The sequence below is a fragment of the Musca vetustissima genome, unplaced genomic scaffold, assembly GCF_032173495.1.
Source record: "Musca vetustissima isolate MV318-11 ecotype Yass unplaced genomic scaffold, APGP_CSIRO_Mvet_v1 utg1079, whole genome shotgun sequence".
Lineage (NCBI taxonomy): Eukaryota > Metazoa > Arthropoda > Insecta > Diptera > Muscidae > Musca > Musca vetustissima.
Genome location: NW_026885679.1, coordinates 444,489 through 467,487, shown reverse-complemented (window position 1 = coordinate 467,487; position 22,999 = coordinate 444,489). Strand labels below are relative to the sequence as shown.

At 31.6% G+C, this 22,999-nt stretch overlaps 2 protein-coding genes across 2 annotated transcripts in view; both read left to right on the top strand.

The window, feature by feature from the left end:
* Nucleotides 1-15,680, top strand: part of LOC133332905 (homeotic protein deformed) — a 169,570-nt gene extending 153,890 nt beyond the window's left edge. The window contains exon 6 of the mRNA XM_061541275.1: nucleotides 15,581-15,680. Coding sequence (XP_061397259.1) covers nucleotides 15,581-15,599 — 19 coding nt within the window. The 3' untranslated portion in view covers nucleotides 15,600-15,680. The remainder of the gene's footprint in view (nucleotides 1-15,580) is intronic.
* Nucleotides 6,647-21,490, top strand: LOC133332907 (syntaxin-1A). Its single transcript, XM_061541276.1, has 2 exons — nucleotides 6,647-7,574; nucleotides 21,459-21,490. The coding sequence occupies exons 1-2, from the start codon at nucleotides 6,700-6,702 to the stop codon at nucleotides 21,472-21,474; spliced, it is 891 nt and encodes a 296-aa protein (XP_061397260.1). The 5' UTR covers nucleotides 6,647-6,699; the 3' UTR covers nucleotides 21,475-21,490.
* Nucleotides 21,491-22,999: the final 1,509 nt, after the last annotated feature.

Genomic DNA, 22,999 nt, shown 5'->3' with positions numbered 1-22,999 from the left:
ATTGATTTTACTCATCATATCAGAAATGAGTCATGTTTGTCAGATTATTGACTGCCGCCCTTCAATGAGTTATGGGTTCCTAGTCTCCTCCCCTAAACTATGACTCCCGAACGCCGAATTCTTTCCCATCAGTCAGGGGTTCGACTGTATTCCAACGGTGCTTCATCGATAGCTGTGCGCCTCAATGAGTATTGGGTTTAATTACCAAGTCCTTGCCATCAATGTCTATCGAGCCTCAAACCATTTTAAACAAAAACTAAAACGAGTTCCTCGACTGATGTTGATGTTATTGCCTTGGCACCATAAGTCTCAAGTGTCATAAGCGCAAATACTCAGAATATAAACTCGGATTCGGACTTCTCCTCACAAATTAATGAGCGCAAAGGCGCCAACTTCGGAAGGAGACGTCTTTGCGTCAATCTTGGGCGACATAAATGAATATTTGACCCGACAAAGTGATTCCCTCATCATCCTTATTGAGCAAATGGCATGATACCCCAATGTAAGATGAGGCAGATGATGTTGATGTCACTGTCATCAGCAGCACTCTACCCTCGAATCGACAGGGAACGTCAAATATGTCAGACAGACCATAACTGCTGAGGCAAACGGCTACTGAATGGGCAGAAGTTAGAAGTGAGTGGTCCAATGCAACTTTGGAGACCTCACTGGCGGCTCCTGCACCCGAAATTGCCTAGCCAAAAGAAGCGGTGTATTGAAAGGCAATTTGTTATTACAGGCCCCGATGCGATAAGCGAGAAGGAATGGATAAAGAAGCACCTAAAGGTCGTTAGGAAGTACGAAAATAACTGTCCCCACAAGGCGTCTAGGGAACTTCCGATCCACCGAATTCCTACCTCGCGTACGGGACATCTAACAAGGCAACGACAAAGAAAACCCGCTGTACAGGATTAAGATATGGAGCTAACACGAGGCCAAAGACTATTTTGTATAACCAATGTATCTTAAGTGCTCATCGACGTCCCTTCTCAATTTGATGTTCTACCAAGATACTAAATTTCCATAGAGAAGTCCAAGTATATAACTATCCTTGATTGCTGTGTAGGTCTGTTATATATTTGATTCTAACACAACGTTCTGCCAAAATTGCAAGTTCTTCCACTGAAGGTTTTCCCATTCTGCTTTTCAGAACTCTTTTCGAGGCTATTACTGATTCTCTCCAGCTGTACAAAGTTGTCGATAAAATCTGCCAATGTTAGAGTTTTTCGTGCTATTTTCATAGTGACCATTCTCCTTCTATTCTTATAGGTGGATCCACTTCCTCACCAGTGTTTTATTAAATATTTAAGTTGCTGATAAATGTCTTTCGTCTATTATTGATCCTATGTAGATGTATAATTTCCCTTTATGTATTGTTGGTTTTGAATGGTTATCCCCCTATAATCGTAATCTTTGCCATTAAGAAATGATTCGCAACAAATGTTGACAACATTTAGTGTTTAACTTTCCTTCTCCGTATTTTATTTGATTCTAATCGCCATCTATTTCATTACAGTCACAATTTCAGTAATTACCGACACAGTTCGGAAATTTTCGAAAGCGATGAAGACGATATGGATGATTATGATGCTGACAAAATGCCACCCATGGAGGTGGATCCCGATGATCATCCTCTACAGCATGAATACTGGCTATGGTATTCACGCAAAGGTGCCCATCGTGCCACCGATTATAGTAAATCGTTGCGCATGGTTGGTCGCTGTGCCACCATTGAACATTGGCTGTCACTCTACTGTAAATTGAGACGTCCCACAGCCTTAAATCCCTTCCGTGAGTTGAGTCTCTTCAAAAAGGGTATACGTCCCATGTGGGAGGATCCAGCCAATTCGAAGGGTGGTCAATGGTTGATACGTTTACGTAAAAATCAAATTGATAGAGCGTGGGAAGATATTTGTATGGCCATGTTGAGTGAACAGTTTATGGTTGACGATGAGATTTGCGGTGTAGTATTGACTACAAAGATTCCGGTAAGTCCAATTGTTTGTTAATTTTTTCTTTATTAAAATTGAACCAAAGATGATGATGATGATGTCAGAAAAGATAGAAAACAAAACCATGGAAAAAATGAAATGTGGTAAATATTCCATCAAAGAAAAGACCATGTTGATAAATGGAATTGTGAATTATTCCAAAATATAAGAACCTACTCATCAAAAGGTGAAAATTATGGTGTATAAATATAATATTGAATTCATCACTAAAGTGAAAATTGAACTAAAGTTATGTGTGTTTGAGGAATATTGAATTTAGCATAATTAAACAAAAAAAGTGCAGCAGATTTTTGTTTATGAAAAGAATCTTAAAGTATCCTGCTAAAGATTACGGCAAATCCATCATATTTCGTTGCTGATTTTTAAGGTAAATATTTTGACTTTTCGTTATTTAATTTTAAAATATATATTACGAATATATGCCTACATGTAGTAGTCAGGGTCAATAAGCTAAGAAAATAACATATTTTTGAACTGGTCGACTTTTTTCAATTGTATAAGTAAATGAAGCTATGCTATTAAAATATTATAATATACTGAATTTATCGAAAATAAGGAAAAATATTTCGGTATAACCGAACACATATCTGGTGTCACAGAAAAATCATATTTTATTGGTTTGAAAGCCCCCTTTAAGGCCAATGTAAAGAAATTCCATAATATTTTTATAAATGTTTTTATCAATAACCTTTAAAACTATTTGCAGGTCATGTCCACTCTTAAAGTCGGTTCAGCCGGATTTATTCCTATCGTATTTATTTAGTTTAGGATGCTTATCAGCTTTTCGATTTAAAACATGCAGTCAATGCTTCTGCCTCAAAATGTTAGGCAATTGAATTGGCTGGTACCAACGTTTTTAAAGCGCATCGTTATTTAGGTCCGGTCATTTAGAATAGCTTACTCTTTGAAATTAGGCAATAAAATGGCCTGCAAAATGGTCGCTATAAACATTTAAAATAAAGATTAGAACATCGATACCGTTTTTATAACCGATATGTCGCTATAAACGATTTTGAAGGTACTCATCCCAGATGCAGTTGTTGGTGTTGATTCATTACACTTCATTATATGTTTTTAACACTAGGGACATCAAACTGATCTAGCCTAAGCCTAATGTCGTCTTCAAATATACCAATAGATCTTCCTATATACCCAGTGGACACACCCTTGATAACATATGCATTTTTTCTTTACGAAACGTTCAAAAATGTACAACTTTTTACTACAATAACAATTTTTTTCTTTATGATATCGAAGAAATCTGTAAATAATTGCCGGGAACATACCAAATATACATACCCCGATTTTACCAGTTTTACAAACTATTGCTTACTTCCAGAACCGGCTAGAATCTTATATTTACCGAAATTGTTTTCGATTTTTCCTTTTCAAATTGTTTAAGATTTTGTGTACGAGATATAAATTTAAAAATTAAAAATTCCCATTAGAAATGGTGTTCAAATACGTGTATTTTTTGTGACAAGTCATTACATATAGCATTGTTTAACTATTTACATTAATAACATTTCTTTAATTACAAAATGTTTAAATTAATTATTATTTTGTTTTTTTTATGTATTAACTTTATAACGTTAAGAATTCAACAATCTCTCTGTGTAACCATTTTTTCACTTTACAAATTATTTCTTTGAACTGGCAATGCTGCATGTCTTTTTCTCTCATGGTCTCTCTCTCACAAACAAACTATTTTGACATTTCATTTCTGACCATCCGCAAATGCACAGTTGCACTTTGTAGTACTCTTCTCGTAAATACATACGTTTACAACTGTCACCCAACAAAGCACACTCACTAGGGATACGTAGTCAAACTCAAAAGTCGACTTTTCAATTTTTTTTCTCTGTTCAAAAAGTCTATTTTTGACTTCGATGTTTGCCTTAGACTAAAATGTCAACCTTTCGATGTTATTACTATTAATTTTTTTTATTTATACGAATTTTTGTCAACAGATCATATAATGTTTTGGCATTTGTAATTTTTTAGCAATTTGGGTTGATTTGGGTTTTGTGATAATAATCCAAGAATTTATGAAGAAAATCGAAAGTCTACTTCGACTTTTTAATATAATCGATTAGCCGAAAGTCGAGTTACTTATCCCTAACACAGACACACAAAAATCAAAGTGACATAAAATTTTTGACGTAATGGTTGGAAGCAAATAGAAAGAAAAAAATCCACAGTGAAAACAACAAATACAAATTTTGTGGCATCGCCGAGTAAATAAATTGTGTTGAATTCTATTTATAAATAAATAAACAACGGCGGGCAATAAATGCAATGTAACAAAAAAGTGCAATAACCATTTGTGCATAACTATTTTAGACGACCGGAAGATTTTTCCAATCGTCAATCGTTTTTTTCTTCATCCTGTGGAAAGGGGTTAAAACAAAAAAAGAAAAAAAGGTTAAAGAAGAAGAATAGTGCAAAAAAAGAAGAAGAAAAGTGTCAGTGGTTCATTGCTGCTGCTGCCGCTGCAAAGACAACCAACAACAAACCGAAGAGAACATCGAAAACACTCCCTCGCTTTTTAAGAGCATTGTTAACGCACACTCTTTGGGAGCCACACGATTGTTATTATTGTTTTTGTGCGGCCATCACTCTTTGGCGTACGTCTGGCACAGCTCCCCATGTGAAAAATTCCCAAATTACAAAGTGAATGAAAGCAAAAAGAAAAAACCCCATTACTACAAGAAGGAAAAAAGAAGAAAAGAATTAAATAAAATATTCAGTGAATTGTTTAGTGGAAAAAAAGAAGAGAGCTAAACAACAAAAATAATTGCAATTTATAAAAAGAAATTCTTGTGATCCGTTTTTTGAAAATTTTTTGAAAACACAAAAATACACACCCACCGTTTGTTGAATTGGAGACAACCGACCGACCAAGCAAAAAAAAATAGTCAAATCAAATAGCCTACGCGCGTGAATAAGCAAAAGTGTGCTATTAAAACCAAACGTACCCCCGGAACGAAAACTCAGTCTCCTCTATCTATTACGGCGGCCTGACGAAACAAAAAAAGTTTTTTGCTTTAAACGTTTACGGTAGGCTTTGCGCAGAAAAATCGATATTTTTACATTGATTAAAAGTCCCCCAACAAAAACGACGACGACAACAAGCAACAATAGCAGCAGCAGGCATTTTTCAAGGCGTGTGAATCAAAGTGATTATCCATGAAAATTTGAAAGAAAAATTAAAAACGAATATCCTCCCCCTCAAAAAATAAAGCAATTAATAAGTTTTGTGCAATAAAAAAAGTTAACCATAACTTGAGTGTGTGTGATTGTTAAACAAAACGAAAAAAAATCAAATAAAAAAAATTGTAATCAAGTGTTGAACACAAACGACCAACACAAGAAGAAGAAGCAAAAGAAAAAGCCAGTGGCATTGTATGGATACCAAAGAAACAACAACAACAATATCACGAAAACCTTAAAACAATTTATTTAAAACGGGATTACTAAAAAACGCCCCTACCGCTGCCTAATCTTCCATCCTTTATAGTTCTTTTATTTTGGCTTAGTCAAGGTTACGAAGGAAACATTCCACACACATACAACAAAAGTTTATTGTTTCTGCAAATAGGAAATAAAATAAAACTATCAACTAAAATATTTGGTGCGTGAACAACGTCAAAGGAAATTATAATTAACAAAAAAGAAAATCCCAAAAGCAATACACACACAAAATACCTTAAAAACTGTCTCTTTCCCCCACTCAGTGAAATAAAGAGAAGAGAATTTAACCGCAAGAGAGTGGAGCCCTCATCACACACTGTGAGAGCATTAACACCAAAAAGAAGAGTCTGTCAAGTGTTGTCTGTCAATAAGAAAACAAGGAATTGCAAATACTTTGCAAAGTTAATAAAAACAAAAACAAAATAAAGTGAAGAATTTTTATAATAAAAATAAATATATTTGTAAAAACAAATTCAATTCATTCACCAAAAAGTGAGTCACGTTTCGAGCCATATCAACTCAACGACAAGATAGCAGCAGCAATCAACTAAACAGCGGAAGAAGAAGAAGCATAACAAATTCTTTCTCTCTCTCGCTCTCTGTCTTACGTGTTTGTATGCCCGGCTACCATCCCCCAAACCCCTACCACAACGTTTGATATCATCAGTCATCAGCACACGCTGCCTGTGCTACTCCAAAACTAAACGAAAAAAATATATGTACTCACCAACAACAAACAAGGGGGAGACCAACAACAACAACAATATCACCATACTTTTGATGCTCTCCAATCAGCAAAAAATATGAAAAAAGTTGCCAGTGTATAATCATTAAGTGGATTTTATGTTAGAGTGGCATTGAAAAAATCTTATTGGAAAGAGAATTGAATAAAAAGAACAAAACGAAAAAAAAAAACTAAACAAAAAAGATCATCGATATAAAAAAATATTAAAACAAAAATACGAGTAGTCAACAAATGCCAGTTAAAACAAGTATTGAAAACAAAAGCAGTGGAATTTAAGACACCCTATAGAATAATTAATAAAGCGGAGAAGAAGAAGAAAACCTTGGAAGTAAAACAACTAGAGGCTATTAAACCTTAAAATAAACAAAGAAGAAGGCAACAACAACGGCAAATAAACCGGTCTATACAACAACACTACCAGTAGTTTAACTTAACTTTAATACCGCCGCCACCACCAAAACCAGCATCATGACAAAAGACAGATTAGCCGCTTTACATGCCGCCCAATCGGACGATGAGGAAACCGAGGAGGTGGCCGTCAATGTTGACGCCACCCATGACTCCTATATGGATGACTTCTTTGCTCAAGTCGAGGAGATACGTAATATGATCGAAAAAGTCCAAGAAAATGTCGAAGAGGTAAAGAAAAAACACTCGGCCATCCTCTCGGCTCCCCAGTCCGATGAAAAAACCAAGCAGGAGCTTGAAGATCTAATGGCGGACATTAAGAAGAATGCCAATCGTGTGCGTGGCAAACTAAAAGGCATCGAACAAAACATCGAACAGGAAGAACAACAGAATAAATCCTCGGCCGATTTGCGTATACGCAAAACACAGCACTCGACATTGTCGCGAAAATTCGTCGAAGTAATGACCGAATACAATCGCACACAGACCGATTATCGTGAACGCTGCAAGGGCAGAATACAGCGTCAATTGGAAATTACTGGCCGTGCCACAACCAACGATGAACTCGAAGACATGTTGGAACAGGGCAATCCGGCCGTCTTCACGCAGGGCATTATCATGGAAACGCAACAGGCCAAACAGACACTGGCCGACATAGAAGCCCGTCACGCCGATATCATGAAATTGGAGACATCGATCAAAGAGTTGCACGACATGTTCATGGATATGGCTATGTTGGTGGAGTCGCAGGGCGAAATGATTGATCGCATTGAATACCATGTGGAGCACGCTATGGACTACGTGCAGACAGCAACTCAGGATACAAAGAAAGCTTTGAAATATCAGAGTAAAGCTCGCCGGAAGAAGATTATGATTCTGCTTTGCTTGACTGTGTTGGGTATCATAGTTGCTGCATATGTTAGCAGTTATTTCATGTAAATGCCATATATAAATTCTATTTAAAATCTATTTAAAACAAAAAACAAAAAGCGTATTATAATTTTCAAATTTTTATTATTATTATTAAATTTATAATTATTATTAATTAATTATATATAATATATATTAAAAAGTAAAGAACGAAAAACAAAAAACAAAATTAATTAGACAAAACAAAAAATAAGAAATCAATGAAAAGTTGCAATCCAAAAAATGTAGCATTCAGCAGCATCAGCAGTGAACGATGATGACGTAGAAGCAGAGAAAGATTTTTTTGAAATAATGCAAGAGAAGAATATTATTCTTAATAATATTATTAAAACAATATAAACTACCTTACCTACCTACCTACCTTATCCCCCTTCTACTACTACAACAACAACTACTCCTACCATACATATTATAAATATTTATCTCTGACAAAGCAAAAACAAAACAAAATTTACTACCTATATAAATATTAAAAACAAAAAAATAATTATATATCTCATATATTTATTAAAAATAAACAACCAGCAGAAGAAGAAAAAGTTGAAGAAGGAAAGAAAAGCAAAACAAAAAACAAACCGTAGTAACAATTTCTCTAAACAAACAAAAAGAAAACAAACATTAACTACACTTTACATAAAATAATATAAAACCAAAAAAAGAAAAAGAAACGTATATTCAAAACATATAAAAATTATGGAAAGGTTTAGAAGCATAAGAAGATCGGGTAATCGATGAAGAATGATGAAGAAGAGAAATAAAACAAAAAACCGAAAAAACACAATTTGTTGCTAGATTATTAATTAATTAAAACAATGAAACGAAATATAACAAGAACAACAACAAAAACAAACATTTAACAGAACAGTTTTTCAAATTTCCATAAAAAAATTAGGCCTTAAGCCTTAAATAAGCAATTATTAAACAAAAGGAAAATGTTATAAAACAAAAAAATTACTTTTAAAATTAAAGCCTAACGAGAAAATAAAAAAAAACAATTGATAAACAACAACAAACAAATACTTAACAAAATATCAACCTGCCATAAAAGGCCTTAAAACCAAACCAATCATAATTATTCTTCTTCAGAACGCGGGGATAAAACAAACTGTTCAGAAAACCAATTGGGCTGCTTTTCAGTTTTTCCAAAACTCTCCCCCACAATAGCAGCAGCAACAGCTTCCTAAGAAAAGCAAACCATTTTAAGGCCTTAATTTTCTTTTTCCAATTGTGTTCTCTTCTTCATTGTTTAGTTTCTTCTTCTATTTTGTGATAGAATTTTGACAACAAAATGAAACTACTATAACAGAATTACTTAAGACCAATTTATGGTTAACAGGCCATGTCAGATTTTTTAATTGTGGATTAGTTTTTTTTTTTCACGAATGACAGCAAACTAATTTTAGTTTTTGTCTGAATTATAAATCATAAATAAAACTCCCCCCTTTCCATCCAATACCTGTTCTATACTACTTCCCCTTTATCTCTCTTCTTGTAATAAAAACTAGTTTCAATTTGTAGCTATATACAAAATGAATATACATACATAAATATTATTATATTTACATATATATGTCTTAAAGTAAAATTTCCAATATATTTCATCTCTTTACGCTTTTCACTTGGAAAAGACAAAATCGTTTTTCAAAAAACAAAATAATAATTAGAATTTTGTTTTAATTTTTATAATTAAGCTAATTTTATTGTGTATTTTTCCTCCCTATTTATTGTTATAAAATTCAAAGTAGAATCTCTTTTTATAAGAAAAAAGAAAAAAAAAACAGACAAACAATTGGAATTTATTGTTTCTTTATGTTGTAGTTCATATTTCTAATTATATACAGACATTAATTTATTGTTATTTTTTATAGACTTTTTTTAATATTGATAGGTCAGTGTGGTACGTTGTGTTTTGTATATTAAAAAAAAATTAAAATTTTAGTTTGGTGTGTGATATAAATCTATTCTGTGAAATTTTAGATACGAATGAATGCAAGTACACTTTTCCAATACATATGGTTGGACAACAAATAAATTGGCACTGAAAACAGCTGTTTTAGCAAACTTAATAGCCAGCTTCCCGTACCGTCCGACCTTTGTCTGATCCATAGATATTTCATTCATGGAAATATTTGAGAATAACGAATTCAAGTGTTTGGGTTTTCATTTATGTTTTCATGCAAACAAATTTGTTTACATAAAACAAGATTTTGTAGAAATTGATTCATTTCAAATTTTACCGAACCAGACTCAAGGAGTTTTTAATAATTCATCATTTCGTTCCGCATCACTTCTACTAGTTTCTGTTGAAAGTATTATTTTGCTTCTACTAGTGGATGAAAGGAAAGACACTTGTGCTCTGGCTGGTGGCTTTATTGAGAGTGATTATCAATAGCTTACACACTATACAAGAAAACTTATTGCTACGAATATTTACAGTGGTGATGTGTAGGTTACTATAGGCGAACACATCGCAATTAGTCTACGCATGTATGTTGTGTGTTGGAAGTCCGTAACGTGGACATTCAATATTTACAACACTCCTCCTCAACACACATACATACATGCCCAATATCAACATCTCTCAAAACTTTTTTATTAAAACTCAAAATTGTAAACAAAATTACAAATACAATACACACAGTATTTTTCTTTAATAGTATCAGCAATCCATCTCCTCCTGCATACTTTCCCCCTCCACGGGTTCGACACTGGTTGACCTAACGGTGCCTTCATCTCATCGAAACACATTCGATGCCGTTCGTCGTGGGCTCTCCCCATCATTTTGGACCGTAACGGTATTGGCACTTCTTTGAATTGTTCTTGTTCTCGGCAGAAACACATTCTTCTCACAAAAACAACTCCCCTCTTGCGGTCAGCAAACTCCAATTGCTCGTCGTCAATCTGCGCACTATTTTCTACTTCACGACATCTTACCGCTGCTCCGTCAACCGTCATTACATTGACTTGCAGGTACACAAACAACACACTATGAGCTCTACCCCTTCCCTTTCGCCAGAGACTTCTTGTAAACAAATTACGCATCAATTCGTCGTCCCACCGTTAGGCAAACACACAATGCTCTTGCATGCATTGTTGTTGTCAAACACATCACTAACGGTGTACGCATGCTCATGGGGATTTCGCTGCTCAACCTTTTTCGCTGCCTGCAGTTTCTGCTGCCACTACTTGTGCGCGAACTATTTTCTGCTACCTGCGTTGTTGTTGCTGAATTATTCTTGTGCGCCTCGGCAATCGCACCCTGCTTTTGTTGTTGTTGCCATTCACTCGCCTTTTCGAGTTTTCCAAATATCAACATTCTTATCTGCATTTTCTTCCATAGAATCACCTCCCAAACACATTGGTGGACCAGCACTGATTCTCTTGCAGATTCTACCAGCCGTAATTGTCCTCTGACAATTCCAATGCAACACATGCATAATTCCAGATGCGTATGTTGTCGACACACGACATAACATACCCGACACTCGGTTATACAAACTGGAATGACTCTCAATGCCCTTTCTATTTCGCACACTTCGATCACACAGATCGGACCTTGTCTTCCTTTCTCACACCATCCACTAGTCTCACTGGGATTCACTCTTTCCGGGCTTGGTACTCGACACACGAATAACCACGTAAACTTCGTCAAATTACTGCCGGACACTTATACACAAAGTATTGTTGCTCCTTCCGAGTGATCCTCCTTTCTGGCTAGTTCTATGCCATGACTGGTCTACTGCGCTGGATTTATTTGCTGTACCTAGAGTCCTCCTGGGTTCAATACTATGACTGCTTCTTGGCTATGCCTGGGGTGACTGGGCCCATAACCTGTTGAAAGTATTATTTTGCTTCTACTAGTGGATGAAAGGAAAGACACTTGTGCTCTGGCTGGTGGCTTTATTGAGAGTGATTATCAATAGCTTACACACTATACAAGAAAACTTATTGCTACGAATATTTACAGTGGTGATGTGTAGGTTACTATAGGCGAACACATCGCAATTAGTCTACGCATGTATGTTGTGTGTTGGAAGTCCGTAACGTGGACATTCAATATTTACAACAGTTTCCCAGGAAATGCTAAAGAAATTAGGAAACATTTTGCTAATTTCGAATTTTCAAAATTATTTCGATCCTTTGTATTCAAGTAGTTTCTCAGGAAATGCTAAAGAAATAAGGAAAAAATTATAATTTCAAAATTATTTGGATCCTTTGTATTAAATTGCAGTTCACCTCATAGTTTAAAAAATAATTTTGATGAAAACCCACAGTAAAATTCGATTTTACTTTGGATTAATTTCAGGCTAACCCCTCTTTTTAATACCAAAAAATATTTCATGCTGTGTTTTTTCTTTCTCCAAGACACGGAAGGGTTTAAATATTCTCAACAGCTTTTGGAATTGTTAACCACATTTGAAATATTATGACCTTGTTTAATAAGAAATGTCAATGATTCCATTGATCACACACCAAACTGAATTAATTTGGAATTTAAAGACAACATTGTCTTGCACATGATATTTATTTAAAGTATTTAAAAATAATACAAAATATTCGATATTAATAAATATTTAAAATTCTACGACGACAGGTCGTGGTCTCTTTCAAATAATACAATTTTCGATATTTTCCCCTAACTCTTTTAGTTCTCAATTAAATATGAAAAAGAATTTAAGGCTATTGTTTGAATACAATTTAAAATTCATTTGGCATCCATTCGAATTCGAATATGCCACTGACTAACTGTGATGTGTGTTGATTCTCTTTTTTTATTTGGGGAATGACGTACCCACTGACCGGTCTATAATAATTTTTGGTATTTGTTTTTTTTTTGTGTTAATACAAGATATACACATTCACATCACCAATCGTTTCAAGCTAAATTAAAAACCACAAACAAATGACAAATCAAATAAATGTTTGCCATATTTATTTTTTTATGGCCATCTTTGAATACTGCATAGCAGTAGATTTATTTTGAAATAATTTGTCATATGTTTTGACCATTTATTGGAATGGTATATTGATGAATTACAATTTATTTTTTCTAACTTTAAACGGACAAGGTTTGATTGTTGTAAGAACTGATTCAGTGTAGATAGATCCCCATTTTTCCCTTTGAATACTTTTTTAATAATTCAAATCGATTTCCATAAATCCTGGCATTTGAATACTTTTTTTTTGTAAAAACTCAAATTGATTTCCATAAATTCTGGCAGTCGAAAAGCTGCCCAAGACCTCTGCAGAATTTTGAACGAGCAATTGTCATAAAAGCTGTTCAACTGTAGATACGATCCTTCCATATGAATATTGTTTCAATTCTCAAGTTGATTAACATCCCTGTTTTTGTATTGAGGCTTTTGAAGCATTTCAAGAAGGCCATATTACACTTTGTGAAAAAGTCCGGATCCAAAGGACACAACTTTACATACTTATGGTGCAATGATTAGCATACTCGACATGAAACCATAGCCTTCGATTTTAATCGTTCTATATATTGTTGTTTTTTTGAATCGCTCTTGGCCCTTTGGGCTACATTCTCATATATAAAATAAATTGAATTGAAATTGAATTAAAGCAATATCACATTTTCATGTAGTCGCTACATGGCCAGACATATTATCCGAATTGAATCAGAATGCAATCATTGATGAGAGACAAATTTAATAGGGATTTTTTTAAATTTTCTGATTTTCTTGAGCCATTTTTGTTTTTGGCAATACAAATTTTATTTGGTTATGGTATAGGGAATTAAATCAGCTGTTGTTTTTTATTTTGACTTGAAACCAAAATCTATCAATTTGTGTATTTGAATTTTGAAATATTGTTTTTGTTTTCGTGTGGTGTATATCTCCAATAAATACATTTTATATTTTTGTTTTTTTTTCTATTTTTTGTTTTCCCAATAAAGTAAATTATAAATAAATCCTGTAAAAATGCATTTACTTTTGTATTATAGTAAATTTATTTGTAATTTTTTATTTCTCTTGTAAATGTTTGTTTTCTGTTAATAGTATTTTTTTGTTTAAATAATTTTAATTTAAAAAAAAGTGTTATTAATACATTTATATATAGAACACAGAAGACATATATGACGTCACTATTTCTAGGACATACTTAAACAACAACAACAAAATCACAAAACAAACAAAATTACCTATAAACAATTATTAAATATAATGTATATTATTAATCATCAAAATAGCAAAACCTATTCAACAATGCAAACAACAATTATTAGCAAATCACAAATACTTAGAGACAACAACAACAAAACACAATCACCCAAAAAAGAAAACATGTAGAAAAATATTTAATTTTTTATAAAAACATTTTTGGATTTTTTTTCTTTTGTATTTGTTTTTATTATAGAATTTATTTGTCATAAATATTTTTTTGAATCTCTCGGTTTTGCTTTTCATCTCAGATTTTTTTATAATTTATTCCTTCTCCTCCTCTCACTCTCTCTTTGTCTTTTATGTTCTGTTTTAAGAGAGAACAAATTTTGTTTTGTTTTGCCTTGTGTTATCTTTTTGTACAATAATTTATTTTTTCTTATATATATGTATATTATTTTTTATTTATTGTTTTTTTATAAATATATTTGTATATCAAGTTAGTTTATAAGTTTATATATTAATATAGAAAAAAACAACAACAAGAAAAAGCTGCATATGTGTGATTAGATTGTGTGTTAAATTGTAGTTATCACCAGTTTGGTTTTTTTCTCACTCTCTATAAATATATATGAAAAAAATAACAGAAAAAATAAATACAGGGTGTTCGAAAATGAATTGATAAAAAACTTAGCGCAGAGAGGGGCAGATAATTCTAATATTGAATTTATACTAAATATTTAAAGTTCAGGTCATACTAAATATTTAAAGTACATGTCCTACTAAATATTTAAAGTTCAGGCCCTAAGCACACAACGTAAAGGACTTATGGTGCAATGCTTAGCATGTTCACATCCAATGGGACCCATAGCAGGTCTTCTGTAGCTCAGTAGTATGTGCGTTAGAGCACATTATTGTCCCTCTTCAAAATGAAATATAAAAATATGGCCCCTTAGTAATTTCGGCCCCAGTTCTAAGGAGTGAAGAGATTCAGTAGTACTATGTTTATCGTGAATGGGATGAATCGTCTTTTAAACCATATTTTCTGATTCGTGCTATCACTTTTGGGCTGGTCTTAGTACCATAAATATTTTAGTTGGTTGTAATTTTTTGGACAACCAAGTGATTCGGTTTTCCATTTGAAAACAGTTTGACCAGTCTTTAAAATCTTAAATTCTGGTTACTTGTACTTTACACTTACAGAAACCTCCAGAAAACATCTCTGGAACATCTTCATTAAGACCATACCCATTACTAGTTCAGGTGATACTCAATATATAATAAATACCCAAATTTTTCCAATTTTGTGTTCCTAAAAAATTAAAAAAAAAGTATGAATGAATTCATTTTCGAATTTGAAAAATTTTTTACTTATGAATTCATTTTCGAACACCCTGTTTTATGATAAACAAGTAAGAATGAAAAGAAAATCAACAACAACAAAAATCTCAAGTAACAAAATGATGCTAAAATGCTTCCTTTTGATAAGCATAATTATAATATTCCTTTTTTGCAAAGAAAAAGAAACCTAAAACCCCAATTACAAAACTACAACAACAAAAAACTTAATACTATATATATAAAAAAATTTCATTAACGAAAATAAAAAAAAACAGCAACAAAAAGCAAATAAACAAATATTGTAAACTAGTTTTTAGTAGTAGTTAATTTAAAATTCATAGAATTTTTAATTGTTTTCTTTTTTCCCAAAAAAATTAAACAAACAAAAAAAAAAACATTGTTTAAAAAAAATTAATTATACTCAAAAAATTCACAAAAAAAAACAATTTTTCCAAAAAAAAAACCCAACAAAATCATATTTAAAAAATAAAAGAAAAGAAATTATATATTAAAAATAATAAAAGAAAACAAAAATAATTATATACAACAAACCAACAAACAAATGCATAATTCTCGATATTTCAATAAAGTTTTAAAACGGACCGTTTTTTATTGTTAAAATAAAACGAAAAAAAAATTAATAATAATAAAGTATTCCATTATCCATTGGTTTTATTTCAAACTCATTTTTGCGGATCATGAAATCTGTTGAGCTCACAAATCAATAATTGAATTGAATCATTTCGCAAAAAATAAACAGGTAATCAAAAAAATCAGTTTCCAAAACATTTTTTTAAAAACAATCTGCTTCGTATTTGATTTTTTTTTCTAATTTTTTTTTTTCGTCATCAATGTTGTCTGTTTTTTTCTCTAGCTGTGTGTGAAGTGAGTGTAGTTCCATGTAGTTGCTGAAAGAAACAAGACATTGTCGTGACCAATCCCAGATTTTGTTAACCCCCTTCTTCCCCAAGTTTTTTTTCAGTTAACATTTGTTTTATTTTGAAATACATCTCAATACATTTCTTGTTATTTGGATGTGTGTGTGTATCTGTGTGCAACATACTAATTGGACATCGATTAACACTGTGTTTTTTTCTTTCTTTTTCTCTGTTTTCCATTTCTCAAACATGAGCTCGCCGACTGACCTTATTTTATACAACATATATCAGCAAGACATGCTTTTCAATTGATTACATTTTTTTTACAACTCAATTACAAAAGCAAAAGTAACTAAACATTTTTTAAGTGAAACACGGATGTTAACATTTAAATGATGGTCGAACAAAATTTCTTCAAACACGATTTGTTGTGTTTAATATGGGATATAGTCCGATGTAATTCTACTTTGGCTCAATAATTTTTTGTATAGGTCTGAATAATTATTTGAAAGCTCATTCAACAATATCGAATAGACCCTGACGATCTGAAATATTTTCAATAGATATTGGTTGAACTTGGCTTCTTGTAGCTTTGAAAAAATATTTACATATATTTGACTTTTTCATCATTAAGAAAAGGAAGGATAATTAATAATTTAAAAAAATATATTTATACTTAGATGTTCTCGAATATCAGCAACAATTCTCTTGCTTTAAACAGAAATCTATATCCATTCAAAGCCTTTTCATTAACACACCATGTCACTAACAACATTTAACATTTTTTATATTATTTCTAACATTTTAACTAACCTTCTGAGACTTTAAAGGGTCATTAATACATTTTTACAAATAAATCGAGAACAATTGACTTTTAATTTGATACCCCCTCAAAATATCTCAATTTATCATCAGATTAACATTCCAATTTGAAAATTTGTTTATTTGTTCTCATCATTTTACTTATTTTGTTTATTTGTATAAACCATTTATCATACCATCACAATAATTACAAAAATAAATATACTAAAAACTACTACTAATACTATTACAAAAAAAAAAAAAAAATACAGTAACAATAAATAAATAATAACAATTGTTACTAACATTAAATGTAAATTAAAATTATAACCGTTAAATATTGTAAAAAGCAAAAAATAAAAAATGATAAAAAAAATAAACCTTACTAACTACAAATTAACACACAATAAAAATACTCTTGTTCTAACCAAAAATTTGATTATGATTTATGTATATGTTTTTAATATTATTTTATGATGTTTTTTTTTTTCATTTATACTATTATACATAACTAACATATTTGTAATATAATACGCATTTTATATGTAAATATGTATTATATATGCTATATATATATTTTTCTGTTAATATTTTAAAAACAAAGATTAGATACTAACGCTCTCTCACAATGGTAAGCCAAATTGAAAAATAATTTAAAAATAATTAAATCAAAATTGATTCAAGATAATTTTAAATTAAAATATGCAATTTAAGAAAAATGGCCATTCAATTCGATTTTTTCTTAAGTTAACCAAAAATAAGAATTCCGCATAATTTTGTTTTTATTTCTAAAATTTTGGAAATAATTTCTCAGAATGCAAAATAAAAATGTAATATTAAATGGTTCTTCGATTTCAAGTATTTTTCAATATTAATAAATTGGTCCTTCGAGTTAATTTTCCCCATTTTTTATTGCTAGGCAAGAATTGTGAATGTTTTGAGCAAGGAAGTCATAATCCTGCTGGTCCTTCGAGTTGATATTTTATTAAATAAACAAAAAAAAATCATCATTTGAGACAATTGGATTGTTTTCATTGATTAAAAAAAAAACTCCCAAGTTGAATCAGTGTTCTACAACAGATTTAATTTAAATTAATATTGGTTAATTTTCAATGTTTTTATACATTTATTTAGGTACATCAAAATGGTATAATAGTTTGATGGATTTGACATTTTGGCTTTGGGCTTAAATTTTCGACATAGCATCTGCAGTATTGACCGAATTGAATCGAAATGTACTCTTTGAAGAGGGAGAAGTTTTATATAGCACACAGCAGGCATGCTCTCTTTTTCATTGGTACTTTACCTTGTATGTCGCTCTTCTATAACAAAATATAACAATATGATAATATGACCCCTTAGTCATTTTGGACCCAGTTTTAGAAGAAGGGGAATTCAATACTGTGTTTATTGAAGATATATAGTCTTTATTAAGGAGCGGGAGAAAGGAAACTGCAGAGGACTTGTAAGGTCGAATGTCATTTCAATTCTAATTTTATTATTTAATATTATTCCTTAAGAACTACCTAACCTAATCTAACTTAGCCTAATATTATGCACATAAGAGATAACAGTTGAGATAAGTGTGCTCATTTGTTTACATTACCAAATGAGCGCACCAATATCTTTGTGTGTGGGCTGCTATTAATTCTTCATTATCAGCTCACACGCACAGAAAACCACATTGAAGTGATCTCTATTTACTCACCCACTGAGCGCATGTTTATGGAGATATCCTTTATTAGCTATGCGTCTTCAGCAGCGTGGAGTGTTATCATCCCTTATGTGCATACATGCACACACAAATAGATTTTAGGACTTTTCATCTATTATTTACGACATATGCAAATGTCTAAAATATCCTAAACTAATACAACCAAATATCATGTTCATATTTTATGAACAGTCTTTGAACTCATATGGACTTACGATCAATATTTCGAGTGTCCAAAAATTATAAACAGGAGAGAATTAAAATGAATGATTTTATTCCCCTTCTTCATGGCTAAAATTCGGATGTATTTCGATAAGACTAAGGTCACTGGATCTGTAATATATAATTTTGGAACGTGAAAAATTAGACCATTTTTCTAAAGTTGATGTTTATATTATTTTTAGGATTTTTGGTACTACGTCTTGGTATGGGTACCATAAAATGTCGCTGTTTATTTAGGTTTTATTAAGCCTTAATCCGTATATGGAATACATACAAGGAAAGAAAATGTGCTAAAATTCGTTCTATTTTTGATGATATATAGCTCCACCAAAATATATCCTGATTTTAGGTATTTTTTTCAATTCATTCGTTTTTCCTAAATACAATTTCTTTCAAACTCCTCGGGTTTCAAACCCCAAAATTTCAGAAATCTATTATTGCAAATTTAAAAATTTGTATGGACCCTATCTTTTTCAAAAAAATTAAACATTTAAACTATTGATTCAACTTTGAAGCACACACAAATGACCATTACACATTGAAATGTCGAAATGAGAACAAAGATTAAACATTGTGTTTAATAGATTTAAACTATTAAACCCCTGGTTAACATTGAGTTCAATCAATACCATTTTTTTGCAAATGTAAACCATTTTGTCTCTGTTTTTATTTCTTTTGTGCTTTCCGCCGATGATTGCAGCAACAAAAGTCAAATTTTCAATTCTATTAACGTTCGGTTTTTTTATTGAACTTTCCGCTGAATGCAATGTAATGTAATCTAACTTAATTTCAATTCTTTTTTGTGTAATAATGACCCCAATGGCTTTTTGCAGCTAAGGCAGTTTTAACAGTACAGTGGAATCTTCTTGAATAACAAATCTAAATGCTCTTCAATGCTGTATTCCTTTTTCGTTCAAAAGGATATTTTGAAGGATATGTTGTGATCTATCAATTAAGCATATTACTTTATTAAATCGACCACCAAATGGTCCTTCGAGGTGACTTTCTTGACAGAATTTCTTAGAGAAAAAGTTGTAGCAACAATTTTTTAACTAAATAGTTCTTCGATTTCAAGTATTTTTTCACGCCAGTTTAAAAAATGACTTTAGAGCTATTTTTTCTTAATTATCAAACAATAAATGGTTCTTTGAGATGAATTTTTAATATAAAAATATGGAAAGAGATAAATATCAATGAAGCCATCGTGTATAGGATTGTAAGATTTATAAAGCATTGAAAGAATTTCTTAGAGTTTCAAAGAAGATATTGTAGTTAAGAATTTTTTAAACTAAATGGTCCTTCGATTGCATTTATTTTTTTATAACAGAAAAATGTCCCTTCTATTCGATTTTTTTAATATATCAGCCAAAAATTAGCATTTAAGATGATTTTAAAGTTTGTAAATAATTTCTCTGAACGCCAAAGAAACTATTGTATCTGAGATAAATCCAGAAATCCTTTCGAATTCAAGTATATTTCAATGTTTAAAAAATGTTCCTTTAAGTATGTTTTCTCCATTTTTAATGCTGGAAAATAATTTTGTTGATGTTTTGCGCAAAGTTATCAAAATTCTGCTGGTCTTTCGAGTGTATATTTTATTAAATCAGCCAAAAAAAAAAAAAAAAAATCATCATTCGAAACAATAGGATTGTCCTGAATGGTCCTTCGATTACAAGAATACTCTTAATATGAGTTTAATTTTCCCCCATTCTTGTTAATTTTTTTACATATGCTGTTCAATATAAACTTAACTGATCCATCGATATAATGGATCCATATGATTATAATGTATTCAATTAAGGAAAAATGGTCATTCCATTTGATTTTTTCGTTGTTGGTTCTTAAAGTTTGGAACTAAATTCTCTGCCAAAGAAACTTTAGTATCTAAGATAATCATAAAGGGACCTTGCTCTGAATGCCAAAGAAACTGTTGAATGTATGATGACCCTAAATGGTCCTTCGATTTCAAGTATTTTTCAATATGTTAAAAATGGTCCTTGGAGTTAATTTCCCCCTATTTTTTAATCGTAGGCCATAATTGCTGCGAATGTTTTATGCATAATAATACTTCTACTGTATCTTCGAGTTCGAGTGATACTCGATACTCATCAATGTTTATAAAATGGTCCTTCGAGTGAAAAGAAGTCATTCTTGTCAATGGTCCTTCGATTTATTAAATTTGTGGAGGAATTCCCATTTTTTGTAGCAAAGTTCCACTGTATCTGTATGCGGTTAAACATAGTATCATATACCAGAGTGAGAGAGCGTTGTATTTTTCTATCGATTATTTTTAAATCTGTAATTGGCTTTATAACAATTGCTTTGTTGTTAATAACAAAAAAACAACAACTACCATTCTAACCCACCAGTTTTATTAATCTATTATTTCTCCCTCATTCTTTTTCTCTTTCTTTTTTATTTTCTTTTTTTCATTATGTTTCATTTTCTTTCATTTACCTTTATATGTATATTTATGTTGGTTATTTGTTTTCACCATTCAATGTCATTCTTCATCTCTTATATTTTTTTTATCTTGTATTTTTTCTCCATTTTTTTCTGTAATAAAAACTATTCTTGCATGCTGTTGTTGACATTTCAATATTCTTGCTATTATCCCCACCCACCTCGTCCAATGCTCTTGCTATCACTCTATATATTGGCTAACCAATACAAAAAAACATAAAATTATGTTTGCTGCAATTAATTAATGCATTAATCGAAAAAACCAAATGTTGTGCAAAAAACCACAACAACAACTGTTGTGCAAATATTTATCGAACAATTATGGAATTTTCACATTTCCATATATTATAGCATGTTATCCAAATAAATTACATAGTACAATTTATTTATAATAGCTATAGCCTAGCCATCCCAAAAACACACAACATTCCTCCCCTCTTTCCGAGCCTTGAAATATTTATAAATATTTGTTCCTGCTAATGTTTAATATTAATCCGAAAAAATATATAGAAATAATAAAACCAAAGAATTGTTTTTAATTTAAAAATATGAATCGTTTTTTTTATTTTTGCAAGTTTATTTTGTAAAAATTGTTTTTTAGTTTTTTTTTTCAACAATTGGGATATTTTTTCCATTTCTTTGTCAAGCACTTGACAATATTTCTCTCTTTTTATAATTATATACTATATAAAAAATAACATGTTGTAGCATATATGTACCTTTCACAATCAGTTTTTGAAAATATCAAGATTGCAACGGTGGGAATGCAACCAACAACGTATGTCTTGTTTAATCCTTTAATCCACAAAAGCAAAGCAAAGCAACAGCAGCAACATCTAACTTCATTTGAAATATAAAAAACGGGCAACGTAAGCAAGCAACACAACCATTCGCCTGGGAATGCAACACCGCCTTTGTTGGACCAAATATGTGTTTTTGGTTTAACCCAACAAAGTTTTTTTCTTTTCCACTATTTTTATTCTCTTAGCACTTTTCTTTTTCCACAAACACCCTGCAACACACTCAGTTGACACATGTACCTAATACGCCTTCTTCTTCTCTGTGCACCGTCATAATAAATGGCTTTAACACCAACTCGACAGCAAACCGAATAAACCACCAACCACCTCTACTACCAACAACAGTTTTGACACATACTCCTCTGTACTGTCTTTTTTTATATTCCTACAACACTTCTGTCTGTGATTCACACACACTCACACTACATTTGTTTGTTTGTCTTGTAAATTGTCCTTTGTCAAGGATAACAACGCACACACCCACACATGCCAGCAACACATTACAACTACTACTAACCACATTAACAAACATCAACAACAGACGTTCGTTCGCTCTCTCCTTCGTACACTCACCATACAAAATGAATTCAAGACAGATGACAAGCCAACATTCTACTATTCTATGAACTACAACAACAAGAACAAGAAACACCTATCTATTCTACCACCACTACCACCCTCAACTTCTATCTACTTTGACTTGTAACAATAAATGCGGGGGAAAATCCTATTGAACTGCAATGCGATTCAAACGGGTGTTGCTTTGAGCAAAAGAACAACAACAAGAATAAAAAATAATATGGAGTAATTCTTCATACCACTACTACCACCAACATGGCTTAGCTAATTATGACTACCAGAACAACAACAACGACAACAAATGAACATATAAATGTCAACAGTATCTCCGACCTAGACGTTAACTTCGACGCATCTCTATTCACCACCACCTTGACATATTAATACAACAAACATTTCTCATCAGCAACCTAATCTTAACTTACTAACAACAACAACTACATCTTATTAACAACTCTATGCATCCTTCTCTGCAATCCTACCTACCTTTAATCAACAAAAGCTAGAAATATT